The 14,905-nt window shown below is 32.7% G+C and overlaps 1 protein-coding gene across 1 annotated transcript; it reads right to left on the bottom strand.

Moving 5' to 3' along the window:
* Nucleotides 1-3,921: 3,921 nt before the first annotated feature.
* LOC143066748 (matrilin-1-like) lies at nt 3,922-11,607 on the bottom strand. Its single transcript, XM_076239559.1, has 4 exons — nt 11,488-11,607; nt 10,792-11,355; nt 5,253-5,822; nt 3,922-4,049 (listed from the first exon to the last, which is right to left on the bottom strand). The coding sequence occupies exons 1-4, from the start codon at nt 11,579-11,581 to the stop codon at nt 4,012-4,014; spliced, it is 1,266 nt and encodes a 421-aa protein (XP_076095674.1). The 5' UTR covers nt 11,582-11,607; the 3' UTR covers nt 3,922-4,011.
* Nucleotides 11,608-14,905: the final 3,298 nt, after the last annotated feature.

The raw sequence follows: 14,905 nt of genomic DNA, 5'->3' as shown, positions 1-14,905 counted from the left end.
CTTTTACAAAATTCATTGATTACAAAAAAAAGAAGATGTGGTATGATTGCCATGTTGAGACAACTCTCCACAAGAGACCAATATGACACAGAAATTAACAACTACAGGTCACCGTACGACCTTCAACAACGAGCAAAGCCCATACCGGATACTCAGCTTCAAAAGGCCCCGAACTGACAATGTAAAACAATTCAAACCAGAAAACTAGCGGCCTTATTTATGTACAAAAAGTGAACGAAAAACAAATGATGTAACACATAAACAGACGACAACCACTGAATTACAAGCTCCTTACTTAAATGTTCATAACATACTAAATGAAAACTATGTTCATATTGAAATTGATAGAAAACCAAAAATTGGGAATTTTGGAAATAAAGGAGGAGGGATAAAAAAAAAAGCATTTTCCTGTCCCAAATAACCTATATATGACTTATGATACTTTTGCTGAAATTCTCCAGTCATTCAATATTTTACAAAATTCTTCCAACAACACTTTACATATTTTAAACTACGCTCTAAATGCCCTCGATTTCGCGGGTGAGTTCTAGTTTTAATTAAAACTACAAATAACAATATATTTACCGTAACGATTAAGTTTTGCTTTTAAAGACATCTTGACAGTTGATTATTATATCCTATATTTCTCATATTCTTATCTTTTTTAGTTGTTTGTGTATTTTTACTGAAAATTATTATTCTCGCATGTTTTATAATCCTTATTGTATAATTACATTTTGTGTATATTGCCGACAAGGGCTCATGGTTGGTTAATAAAATTGTCTTACGACTATGGTGATGTCTGGATAATCTGTAATAGGACTGACGATATATAATACTTATGAATCAATAGTTACAAAAGATACCAGGATTATAATTTAGTACGCCAGGTGCGCGTTTCGTCGTCATAAGACTCATCAGTGACGCTCATATCAAAATATTTATAAAGCCAAACAAGTACAAAGTTGAAGAGCATTGAGAATCCAAAATTCCAAAAAGTTGTGCCAAATACGGCTAAGGTAATCTATGCCTGGAATAAGAAAATCCTTAGTTTTTCGAAAAAATCAAAGTGTTGTAACAGGAAATTTATTAAAATGACCACATTATTGATATTCATGTCAACACCGAAGTGTTGACTACTGGGCTGGTGATACCCTCGGGACGAAACGTCCACCAGCAGTGACATCGACCCAGTGGTGTAAATAGTTATCAAAGGTACCAGGATTATAATTTAGTACGCCAGACGCGCGTTTCGTCTTCATACGACTCATCATTGACGCTCATATCAAAATATTTATAAAGCCAAACAAGTACAAAATTGAAGAGCATTGAGGATCTAAAATTCCAAAAAGTTGTGCCAAATACGGCTAAGGTAATCTATGCCTGGGATACGATGATCAAAAATTATCAAAGATGATCTGATCATTTACAGCAACATTAGCTTTCCATTTGTATGAAAGTAATTTCCCTTTTAAATTAACTGTACATTTCTTAGTCAATAATGTCCGAAAAAAGATTTTATGGGTATCAGAACATCACACGTGGCCAAATTGTTTTCATGATTATGACTTTAACTTGTGGGTGATCGGTTAAGTTAATCATTCATAAAAAGACTCATGGAACAAAAATAACATATCTTTACCAAAATATTGTCTAAAAAAAATAGACCAGATAGATATGTTCTTGTGAATGCAGAAGGGAAAGGGCAGAAATTGTGTATGCGATTCTTAATCTTTAACATTAAAGTTAAAGATTGGGACACCTTTTCAAAAGCCAGATATATCTGGTTAGTTTTCCGTCATCTAGATTTCTATTTGTGTAGTCAGCTTTTAATAAAATAAGTTCGATATCGTCTCCTTCTGAGTTAATATAATTCAAATCATAATGACTTGTTCATCTTTATAACAAACGGTGTACACCAGTTCGCATGAATTTAATTGTTTACAAATCATCATAATCTAAATGAAACCAGAATACATCGATTGATTAAATCATTTCCACGAAAACAAGTTTACTAATTTGATAAAATATTCGAACTGATAACTAGTAGTCTTATTTGTTCTATTTGTTATTGTTAAAAAAAAAGCGTTGGAAAAATACATCGAAACAATAATTATGCAGGAAAAAATGGTTCTTAAATACATAACAATGTCTCTGTCCTATATAGCCATAGCTTGAGACGAGCTATCAAATTCTATCGGATACCTCATTGTGTAGCCTGCTGAAGAGCACTCCTCAATTCAATGTGATTGGACGCTTTCCCATTGATTGTAAATGTTGTCACTTTTGTGGGTCAAATGTCTGACACTATAAGGGTGTCATTTATCTACGTTGATTATTAAGATAGTCACAAAGTGATTCGTACTTTGTAAAAAATAACTGCTACAAAAAGTATTTTACAAAGATTTAAAGACAAAATATGTTAGATACAACACTTGTTCTTATGTATTTTTATTTTTTTCACTATGCAGGAAATAGTAATTTTAGGTTAGATACATATATTTCGTTATGTTTGAGACGTCAAAGTGACATCATAAAGTACTTTTCTGCACTTAAGTGTCCACATATAAGCAGTTAGTTCGTTTATCAATACATTTGACATAGTTTTGAAAGGATTGAATAAGTTTACTTTTTTCAGTAAATTTCAGTGACTAATCAATTGATTGCAGCATTCCTTCTTCTTTCCAATTAGAAGTTAGTTTCTACTTGTTATCTTCAAAGCAATGTAAATTGTGTATAAGTGTTTGCAGTGATATCAATTAGTTGTAAACTGCGCTCTGTTATCATGCATCTTTCTTTTCAAACCTTGACAACATGTGTCTGTCCAGAGTAAAACACATATCTTGCTCAGTCTCTGGGATCAAGTCAGAATATATAACAACTATAAAGATGACCTACATAAACGTAGACTGGGCTTGTCATTTTATTGGCTATCATAAAGAATATTCTAATGTTTCATTTTGTTATGTATTTCATATCCGACATCATATTTTCAGAATATATGTGCCCTGTAGTCAACACTTTTGTGTTGACATTACATATTAATGCTATGGTCATTTTCAGTTCATTTTCTGTTCATATGATATATTCTTTAATTATTCGGAACGCATTTTTCTACACTCATTCGTGTCTTTCAATGGTTTTAATCGATTTGCAATGCCTTTTTCATTGTTTTGATTCGAGAACAACTGATGCACCTTATTTATCCGAAACACGCGTCTGGTGTTACAATAACAAACTACCAGCGTGATTGTCTATCATGAAGTTTGATTACAATCACTTGGTCGATGCAACTATTGGTTTAGAAGGTACCACCATCGAAGTAGGTAGTATAAAATATCAACAATATGGTTACTTTCAGAAGATTTTCTGCTTTAATTATCCAAACTCTTGGTTTTGTCTTTACCCTTAACATAGATGTCATTAGCCGTAGATTTTGCACAACTTTTCGGATTTATTTATTTATTTTATTTTTTCCTTCATATTTTATTAACCTTTCTAACTGTTTTGATTCGAGCGTCACTCATACGTCTCGAGTAGACAAAACGCTCGACTGGTTTAGCAAAATATAAACTTTGCATTTTGGGGTTTTTTTTTACAATTGCTCGGTCAATGCCAATGATGGTGTCAGTAGTCAGTCATTATAAGTAAATTGTTTATTCACAATTAAATAGTTCTCTTTCTTTTTTCTTCTACAATAATAACAAAAGTCAAGAATGCCTGTCATAAAGAAAAATATTCCACCAAAACTGGGGGTAAACCTATAGCTCCAAAATAATAAACAGGTTCCTGCCTAGCTTGTGACACCCGTCGTGATACTAATGCAAGTTAAATATTATGTTTGTGCACTATTTTTGACTAAATACACGCAGCAGATATATTGCTCAATCCTTTTGATCAGGTTTTATAACAACACTTAACTAAAAGTTTTTTTCTTTTATTTAATCTAAACCATTTACAAAAACTTTGCAGTAGTCTTTTCCATTTACTGCTACCGTCCTAATGGTTTATTCATCCAAACATCCACTGCAGTGACGGTGTTGTGATAACTACAATTCAGATTTTTATACATAATTTTAGTATAGAATAGCAGAGGTGTATTTTTTCCTTATAGTTTTTGGTATTTCCAACACATTGCGTTGACGTTATTCAAAGTTTGATACAGTGTAACAATTTCAGAATATATATTTTAATATAGTGTGAAGTAAAAAAAAACAATTCTAATTTAACCTCAAACAAATTGATATAATCGTTTACCTAATTTTCAAAAAAAAATAGTCTCCATTCGGTAAAATGGAATTATAGACATTTTTTTTACTATATAGATGGAAAATTCTCGTTTGAATATTGTCATTTTATATTTTATTAAATTGAAGATGATGTCCTCCACACGTTACATGATCAGATTTTATTTCGCTTTACGTGGTTTTACACATTGAAGCTTTTTTTGTTTATGTGAACCTGAAATAGAATTATATAGTATTTACCTTGATCGCTGGCTACGAAACAATGTACGGTAAAATGGCCTGATATATCAAAGGAGTAGGTCCAGTAAGACCCCTTTTTGGCCCCAAAATATAGCAGTTTTACAAAATTGTTAAAATGTAAACCTTAAGTTATTCATTGGACAGCAAAATGCTTCTGCTACATAAATTTGGGCTGATTTTGACAATACAATGCACATATATCGGGTACTAGAACCATTAAGTCATGCTAAATTACTGAAATCTTCACAACTCTAGCATTTTTGTTAAATTTTAGACGGTTTTCGTGTAAAACGAAAGTGGCCGCATTCGTGTTCATCCTTAATATTGAAATGTAAGTTGTATTTTATGATAATACATAACATATATAAAGGTTGAGGATGAACACGGATGCGGCCACTTTCATTTTTGACAAAAACCATCTGAAAAATGACATTTTTCGGCATATTTGGTAGATTTTTCGTATTTCAGCTTAAATCGGTGCGTTTTTTATGACTTAATCAGTTAAAATCTTTCACATAAACTGATTGATTCAAATAAAATAGACACTTAAGTGTTTGAAAAGTGGTCAAAATCTTTCGTCAGATGAACATGAAATTTGAGGCCAAAATCGGTCCTTACCGGACCTTCTCCTTTAACTTTTAAGACGATTTGAAACATGCTCAAGAGGTAACTGAATTTCGACAAATTGTGTGTTTCGACAACAAATGTTTTATAAAAGAGGAGCGATAGATACAACCGTCTCGTTTATAATACGTTACAATTTACCGTCATTATTGCAGGACAATGCATGGATGGTTTTTTGTATGCCTAGAAGTTTGCTAAAATCTGTGACTTGAAAAACATATCCTGGAACGGATGCCATGTTTGTGAGTTCCTCTTTGTTAGCGCCTCTGCCAATGCCAACGCTTATAACTTGAATATGCTTTTCTTTATAAATGTATGCCTGTTTTGCGGTATTTAAAGGATTTCCTGACACGCCATCTGTCAAAATAACCAATACATCTTTTGCATCTGACCGATCCCCGGCACTTGGAACAAACACTTTACTGAGTATGAACTGAAGGGCTATATCAGTTTTTGTCAGCTGACCAGTGTATGGTATTCCTTTCACGGCGTTTTGTATAGACTTTGTATCATTATACTGGTTTAGTTTTATTCTTAGATACGTTTTGCTGTCGAACGTTACAACTCCTACTTGTACGTGGTCTGGATCTATGGTAAAGTTGGACAATATTGTTGAAACAAACTCTAGTTCTTTCTTGAAGTTTGTTGCGCCCACGCTACCAGATGCGTCAACGAGAAAAACAATGTCTGCTTTTTCTACACATCCTATAGCTACAAGTATTCTTTTAGTTTTAATTTTGTCGATTATGTGGTATAGTATGGATTTTGGCATATTAAAGTAAAAAGTAATCGAAAAATCGCAATGATATGAAAATCAAAAATCATAAATACCAGTTGGTAGCTCTGGTGATATGGGTGTCAGAAAAAAAAACAATCGAGCAAACTTTACAAACGTGTTACCTTGATTGGTAATTCTTGATCCGAAAAAAATCTGTCCATAATGTCATGTTGGTCGATAGGGAGAAAAAAAATCCTATTGGCATCATGTATCACTGTTTAATTTACTAAATATAGAAATTTGCATCGTACATGTTAACCATTGGTAAAATATTACTTTTTTAGGATTTGTTTCTGCATGACCAATACAACGGGTGCTAAGAACTAATAACCCTTCCAGAATGCCCGAGATTACACCCACTTTGTGATAGGTTCGTGGTGTTTAATCTTTAGCTTTTCTATGTAGTTTGCTGCTTATTTGTTCGTCTTCTCATGTTTTGTTTTTGTTTTTGTTTTTGCCATGGTGTTCTGTTTTCTTTTACTTTTGAGGTTCTAATGTCTCTTTGATAGTTTCTGCATCTTTTTAGCAGTTACGTTTGAAATCGTGATATCAAAACTATTTCGATTAAGAGGAGATCTTTTGTATACGATGATGAGACAGAAATGCAACAAAATAGATAGACAGAAAACATCTTAAGTGGGAGTTCAGTCTTTAATAGCAGACAGGTGTGTACACGAGAAGTCAACCGTTTAATCGTCTCGATTCTAAACCAAATGTGAATGAAATAAATAAAAACAAAAATTAAAAGATCTGCTAACAGGTGTAATATAAACATTGTTCTTGCTTACAAATACACTCTTAACGCACAAGTTTAATATTTTTATTTTTCTGGTTCTCAAACACGCACGCACCAGTTTGAAGTCAGAATTGTAATATGTTTTCCTATGGACTGATACTTTTTGTGTTAGTATCCATTCATCAATCTCTCCAGCCATCATATAGGTACTTTTTCTAAAAAATTTATATAAAAATTAATCTACTCACCTTGAACTACAATTAGTGTATTAACTGTGGAAAAAATGAAAGCAACAATAAGTAACTTCATAGTTATTGATATGACAATTGATCTCGCCAATCTAGGGTCTTATCTATGTGACCTAGAAGTTAACCTTTGTGTCAAACAGTCAATCTACAAATACTAGAAAACAATCTTAAAATCCGATTGTGCAAACTGACTGTGGTCACAATTTTCAAATGTCTTATAAAGCAGAAAAACACTCAAAATGTCATAATCTAATTTTTAGAAAAAATTACATACCCAGGTAAAACGAATCGTATTTTTATCTGAAAATATCTTAAAGAAACGTTTCATTTTAATTCTTTTTGATGTTAGTGTTAAAAATCACATTAGAAAATAATTCATCGGCCGAAATGGAAACTGACTTTGAGTTAATCCGCTTTTTGGATTTTGTAGTTTGCTCGAAAAAGTGTGATACATCACATTAAGGGTACAGTAGTGTACTGCCGGCAATTTCACAATTACACATCGAGCGTATAGCCTACAATGCGATGTGTTGATATCTAACTTCACCACAAGACCACGCTTTTCTAGTTAATTGGTAATAAGGTACCAGTGTAGGCTACTATTTTTGGAATTGCTTCATCCACATTAAGCAATATTCTCATCGTTCTTTTACCTTCAACTGCTGAAGTGACGTTCTCTCATCAATTGTCATAGCACATGTATTCCTACATGTTGATATTAATCTCCATTCTGTACGTATAATTTCAGAGCTTTTTTTTGTCCTCTTTTGGTTGATAAACGGTTACTTTCTTCCTTTTCTAAATCTTTTCTAGTTACTTCCAGTCTCCCAATCATACTCTTTTTACGTCCAGGTGATGAATTACTAAATCTAAAATTGTAAGTTGTCTATCAGATGTTGTCATCTTTCTGTCTGAGATATCCTAACAAAAAATAGGATTTTATAAATAAACAAATGCTTCCTTCCAGTGATTATTTGATTTAACGGCAGGTATTTTATAGTTTCTTTGAAATTCATTCACTATTGGTTAGAATCAGTTCTCTTGCTTACTAAAACATGTCAAATTGTGTCTCCTAATACCGCACAAAAGTCATGTAACTTAAGTCATCATAAAAGAATTGAGAATGCAAACGGGTAATGTGTCAAAGAGACTACAAACAACCCGATTAAACAGCAGAAATCTGTTAATCTTTTGCTAGTCTATTTTAATCCAGTTGGTCCATCTTTCAAAATTCAGCATGGCTGATACTAAATAGGCATTTTTATATCTTGTGGTTTTAACTATTCTCAATTTAGTTATGAATCCGCTTCTGTTGTCTGATATTTCTTAAAGAGCCTTTTACAACTTTTTGTAGTTTCAGTTTTTGTCAACTATGAATTTAAAAGAGGAACAGTGATAAATCAAAAATAAACTGATAAAGCCATGGCTAAAATGAAAAAGATAAACAGACAAATAATTGTTAACAAGAAACAACATCGAAAACTAAAGACTGGGCAACACGAACCCCATCAAAATTTGGGGTAGTCTCAGGTAATCTGGAAGGGTAAGCAGATCCTGCTCCACATGTGGCACCCGTCGTGTTGCTTATGATATTACATACCTGGTAAATAGTCTAATTTGGTAGATCACATTCGTGAAAAGGGAAGGGGGTTGTAGTTACGACGATAGCATCTGTGAAACGGTTATTCCATAACGGTCAACTAACTCGTGATGGCGTCCGTAAAATTTAAGACGGGATGATTTCTAATTAACCATTCTCTTGGTTTAACTGCCTCCTTGTGAGCAGCAACCCTCTATCTATCTAATCAAAAAACTTAGCAATCCTATTTTTTTAATCCTTCTCTGACTGTATCAACCTCGAAATCTTTCCATGCATCCATACCCTATGATCTTATGTTCCTTAAAAGGAAGCAGTCAATGCCTCGTCATTTGCATGCCATGATTAGGATAATTTTTCGGTCTCAAACTTCTTCCAGATCTTTCCTTTTATTTTCAAACCAGGATTCCATTATCCTTCTTGGTTATCTCTAATTTAATTTTTCTCGTACTAGTAATTTCTTTTCTCTTGTAAGTTGTTTTTTCTCTATCAATTGACATCCTTTCCTAACGTTCATTAAACTGCTTCTAAGGCTCATACTTCTCGATTTAACTACGGTCAAATAGTCAAAGTAACTTTTCTTCTTTAAAACATTCATCTTACTTAATAATAATTAAATCCTTAAAAAGACAGGTCAGGAAATCCTGTCCGAAAAGGGGTGTGTATATTTATTCATCGTAGTCAATTTTACAAATCACAACCTAAAAAATCTATTTACTTTACTCGGACATTAGATATCTGTCGTTTTTCTTCTTCTTCACTTTTTCATCTAAACTTAACGATTCGAGCATATGTCAATCCACCATTTTCTACATGAGAAAATATGTACCAAGTCAGGAATTTGACAGCTGTTATCCATTCGTTTAATGTGTTTGAGATTTTTGTTTTGCCATTTGATTAGGGACTTTCCGTTTCTTGTAAACAGCAACTCTCTATCAAAGAAATCACAATATGAAATAGTGTTAATAAGTTCTAGAATATTGTATCAAATGGGAGATGTATTTTCCATTTACCAAAATGCTGATAAATAGAAATCGAAAGGTTACAATTTGGTAGCTGGAATCATGTCTTTTGTCGTGAAATACTGTTATCAACCGACCCTCATTGTCAATTTCTGGATATAAATAAATATTGGAATGATGCGTTCAAAATTGCCATAAATATTTTGATTTATTATATAACTACTAATCAATAGTTTTAGCTATGTATTCTGTCATCATTCTAGTCACTCATTTAGTTCTGTATACTTCATTGTTTGGTTTGACTTAATATCCGATCATCCATTGAAGGGAAGGTGTCGTAATTGCTGAAATTTAGAATATGAGAAATGCGTGATTATTTGTGTTAATGTACAGTTAAAGTAAATGGTTCTGATAAGATTTTGCATACAGCTGCAGTATGTTAAAATTGCACTGATAATCTAAATACTTATTCAATGATCTTTTTATTTCTGAAATATTATTGAATGAAATATTTAGACGTAGTTAGGGCAGTATGCGTATGTGTATGCGTATGAATAAATTTAGTATGGTCGATCAATGTTCACTGATTCATACCACAGTATCTAAATGACAAAAACCATTACGGTCTTCAGTGAGGAACATTGTGGTGGTTTTCTTTATTTATATGTAAATGCGCTTTACATTAAATGCTTGGTTTTGAATGTGTATCTTGCATAGCATCTGATAAATTTATTGAAAACTATTAAGGACTTTAACATGTGACAAGGGCTTTGCCTATTGTTTAACATTGTATGTTGACCTCTATGTTTTAGTACTACTGAGGTTCTGTCTGATTGATGGGTATCCTATACATTACTTGTCTGTTTTACTTTTAAGATTCAACTAGATAGGACAAGGGAGAGATTTGGTTTTAGTAATTTAACTGGTTTACCCTAAGCACATTATTTGCCCGTTTAAAAGTAGGTGATCTGGATCTAAATTCAGCTCTCGGTCATCTGGGCCATGCATGTTTCGTTCGTTCCTGTTGATGTTTGTACGTCTATTTGATATGATATTTTGTTTTTTTGTTTTGGAGGAGTCGGATGTTGGTGGCTGTTCTAGTCTATTAGAACTGTGCTCTGGTAATCAGCATGGTGGTTTCACTATCTATTCTTCTATTTTCCGATATTTTCTGACAGTTTGCATACTCTGGTATGTGAACTATCTGTTATTTACTTTTCTAATAGTTATCACAGAGTTAGAAGGTTAACTATCTGTCATTTTGTTTTCTGACGTATTGCATAGTTTCCTTGGTTAACTAACTTTCTGTTATTTAATGATACAACAGTTACTGAATAAGAAAAATAAAATTAATATTACCATCAGTATTGCATGCTAAAGCCTTAATAGTTGCTTGTAGTGTCGCAAGTTTTGAGAAATCTTGGACATTAAAAACGTATTCAGGAACAGAAGCCATGTCTGTTAACTCATCTTTGTTTGTATTTCCTCCAATACCCACACTTATAACTTGGATATGTTTCTCTTTGAAGAAATATGCCTGTTTTGCAGTATTTGCTGGATGTATGGAAACTCCATCCGTCAAGACAACAAGGACATCTTTAGCATTAGGTCGGTCACCAGCTTGTGGGACAAAAACTTTAGTAAGAACAAATTGTAGTGCTACATCTGTACTAGTTCCTCGACTTGTATATGGAATCTTCAAAATAGCATCCTGAATTGTTGCCGTCTCGTTATATTGTCCTATCTTAAGACGCATATAAGCCTGGGAGTCGAAAGTTACTACCCCTATATGGACATAATCAGAGCCAATCGTCAGGTTTCCTACCATTTCAGATGCAAATTCGAGTTCCTTTTTGAAATTAGCAGGCCGAACACTACCCGATGCATCTATGAGAAAAACTATATCGGCCTTTTCTACACAACCTGCAAGACAGATGACAACATTATTTTTGACAAGTGTAAAAGGAACTTTTAACATAGACATATTTACAACCGATCGACAAACAAACCGTAGAATATTTATATCAGATTATATTATTTTATTTATTAACTCACCTTCAACGCATACATGTAAGCAACTTAGAATTGACCAAACGAACACAACAGAATTAAATAAATCCATACTTGTCATAAATATATACATATACATAAAAGTCTTATCTATTATATAATCAATGTCCAAAGAAATCGTGACTTTAATTTAGATATAGTTTTAAGAACTGCATTCATATCTCTTGTTATGCATTTTTATATTATATATCCTCTGATATTATAATAGATTACTTTTAATATGTCACTCGACTTAAGAGCGGAGTTTTGCTCCTAATTGAAAGTAAACGTTTATACTATCAGTGAATATTTGGCGTATTCGTTAACTCATTCTACAAATTGAAGATGAATATTGAAAATCAGATATTCATGATACTTGAAGGGGTGAGTCATTTGGGGCTGAGCCTCGTAGACACGGTTCTTTCCTCAAGCACATGTGTAGTCCATGTATTGCTTTCATTCCCCGTACCACAACTTGGGGCATATGCAGTTGTAGCCTTCACTCAAGAATTTTACTCCTCTGAGACTTTACCTTTTACTCAATTATTTGATAGAAATTTTTTAAAGTGGAAATATAACCATACCTGCCATTAAACAATTTGAGGCAGCAATGTAACTTTTACTATTTCTGGCATTTGCAGCTAAACAATAATTAGTGAACGTTTTTAATGCTTTTAATCATATTTTAGATTGGAAAAGAAACTCTACATAGATGATCTATACGAAACAACTTTAGTTTTAGTGACATTATGAAAATGAAGAAAAATCAGTATGAATTTAATTCGTCCGAAAGATTAGCTCTCACCAGGAATGCTAAAACCTATGCAAATATTTAAAAGCAAAGAATATATGAGTAAGTAAAAAAAAAAACGGGTTACAAACTAAAACCGAGGAAAACACATCAACTTTAAGAGAAAAACAACGAAATAACAGAACACAGAAGTGCAACAAAAAAAACCAACAACAATTCAACATTCATAGAAACGAACTAGTAGATAACCGCTGCCATATTCCTGACTTGGTACAGGACATTTTAAGAATAAAATAGTGGGTTGGACCTGGGTTGGTTTTTTTTTTTTTTGGCTAGCCAAACCTCCACGCTTTATGGCAATGTTAGATATACCGCTAAAATTACAATATTACATGATGGGTACAGAGCAAAAATATATGCAAAATCACCAAAGACAGAGAAATGCATAATAAGTAAATGATGGTCACCTTTTGAAATCTTAAATTGAAATTGATTTTTTTTTTATTGATATCATGAAAATAGTTTCAACTATAGAATACACAATTAAGTTACACAGGATTTATAAAATTGATTCTAATTTTATTTTTCTTGGATGCCTGCATGCAAACATGTCAACGATCACATCAAGTTATGATTCTAAATTGTAATGCGAGTACATCAGTCCAAGTCTTTTTAGTCGATCCTTTTCCATTGATGCACGTAAAAATGTTTCTTGTAACCCGAGCTAACTATTCGAACGCTCACATTCACAACTTGTTACACTCATTGTGCAAACAATTTTGAGAATAGCATATATGTTTGGATAATCAAGTGCCATATCTGTTAGTGGTTTGCATGATAATGTTCCCAAATTATCAACCCCACACAGAGCACAGTATATGCAGTAAGCTCCTTCTTTTGAACGTGAGTATACACTATCCCATCATAGCCGATTCGGCCAATTCAGCTGAAACAGTCTGTTCTTTCCTGTATATTTTTCATGGGAAAGGTGTAGTTTATTCCAGGTTGGAAATGATTTCTTATCAAATTCAATTTCTCTTCGTTTGTTGTAATTTACGTGTTGATTGCTTTTCACTGAAAACCAATGTCGTTTGGACTTTAATATATGTAAGTCGGGGGTTGTTTCTTTAATCTGATCACTTTTTTTTCGTATCAATGCTAGGTCCAATACAAGTCGATGGTGTTTCAGAGGGGGTTGATTTGTGGCGTTTCCTCAAGGAAAGAGGGTTTAAGTTACTAAAAAAATTGGAATGATCGGAATTTTTAGACAAACAGATGATAGAACGGGGGTTTCAATATAGAATATGTATGTGACTTAAAAACTTGAAAGCTCTTAACAACATTATGTTTGCTTTGAATGAATGTTCAAATCATACATATCGCTTATTCCAGTTATAGTACTAATGTCTGTATCATTACTTTTCAGAATGAAACTAAACTTATCTTGTTCACACATATTAACAAAAGATGGAACTATACATGCTTTGATACTATATATGCTCTTGAATTTTTACTAGATAACATTTTTGTTCGCTTTGGGGATTCCGTATATCGTCAGATTATCGGAATTCCAATGGGGACTAACTGTGCACCACTTATTGCGGACCTGTTTTTGTATTGTTATGAGTTACAATTTATGTCAAAAATAAGCAAAGACCCATCGAAACAACATCTGATAAACAAATTTAATAATACTTTTAGATATTTGGATGATATTTTGGCTCTCAATAATGACGACTTCAGTATGTATATTAATGAAATTTATCCTGTTGAACTTACTTTAAATAAAGCTAATACTAACAATGACCACTGCCCTTTTCTCGATCTTGATATCTATATCACTAATGGAAAGCTGAATACTAAAATTTATGATAAAAGGGATGATTTTTCATTTCCTATCGTTAATTATCCGTTTTTAGATGGTGACGTTCCCTTGTCACCATCTTACGGTGTTTATATATCTCAACTTGTACGATTCGCTCGTGTATGTAACAATGTTTTAGATTTTAACGAGAGAAATTTATGTATTACTGAAAAATTATTACACCAGGGTTTTCGATATCACAAACTAGTCAACACATTTACTAAATGTTATCATCGCTATAAAGACATCATTCGTAAATATAGCTCAACATGCAGACTTCTAATACGTTCAGGTATTTCACATCCAATTTTTTATGGTAATATTCTTTATAAAGCACAAAGGTGTCAGTATTCACCTCAGAAACTTACAAAACCTTTGAATAGACTTATTAAGAAGGGATATAATTACGATACTGTTGTCAAGTCATTAAAGATTGCATATTTTGGCGTTAATATTGAGTCACTGATAAGGTCTTTGCATCGGAACTAAACACATTATTTTTAAAAACAGTTGTTGGCATGACACGGGTTATGTTCTTCTCATATATGTTATGATGGTATGATACTAAACCCCTAACGGGAAGGATTGTGCCTGATGTTCATATGATGAAATCATAATCTTTCAGTCAGTTTAATTGAAGTCTGGAGCTGGCATGTCAGTTAACTGCTAGTAGTCTGTTGTTATTTATGTATTATTGTCATTTTGTTTATTTTCTTTGGTTACATCTTCTGACATCAGACTCGGATTTCTCTTGAACTGAATTTTAATGTGCGTATTGTTATGCGTTTACTTTACTACATTGGTTAGAG

The sequence above is a fragment of the Mytilus galloprovincialis genome, chromosome 3 (genome assembly GCF_965363235.1).
Source record: "Mytilus galloprovincialis chromosome 3, xbMytGall1.hap1.1, whole genome shotgun sequence".
Classification (NCBI taxonomy): domain Eukaryota; kingdom Metazoa; phylum Mollusca; class Bivalvia; order Mytilida; family Mytilidae; genus Mytilus; species Mytilus galloprovincialis.
Note: the sequence above shows the minus strand (reverse complement) of the source record. Positions and strands in the feature narration are given on the sequence as shown.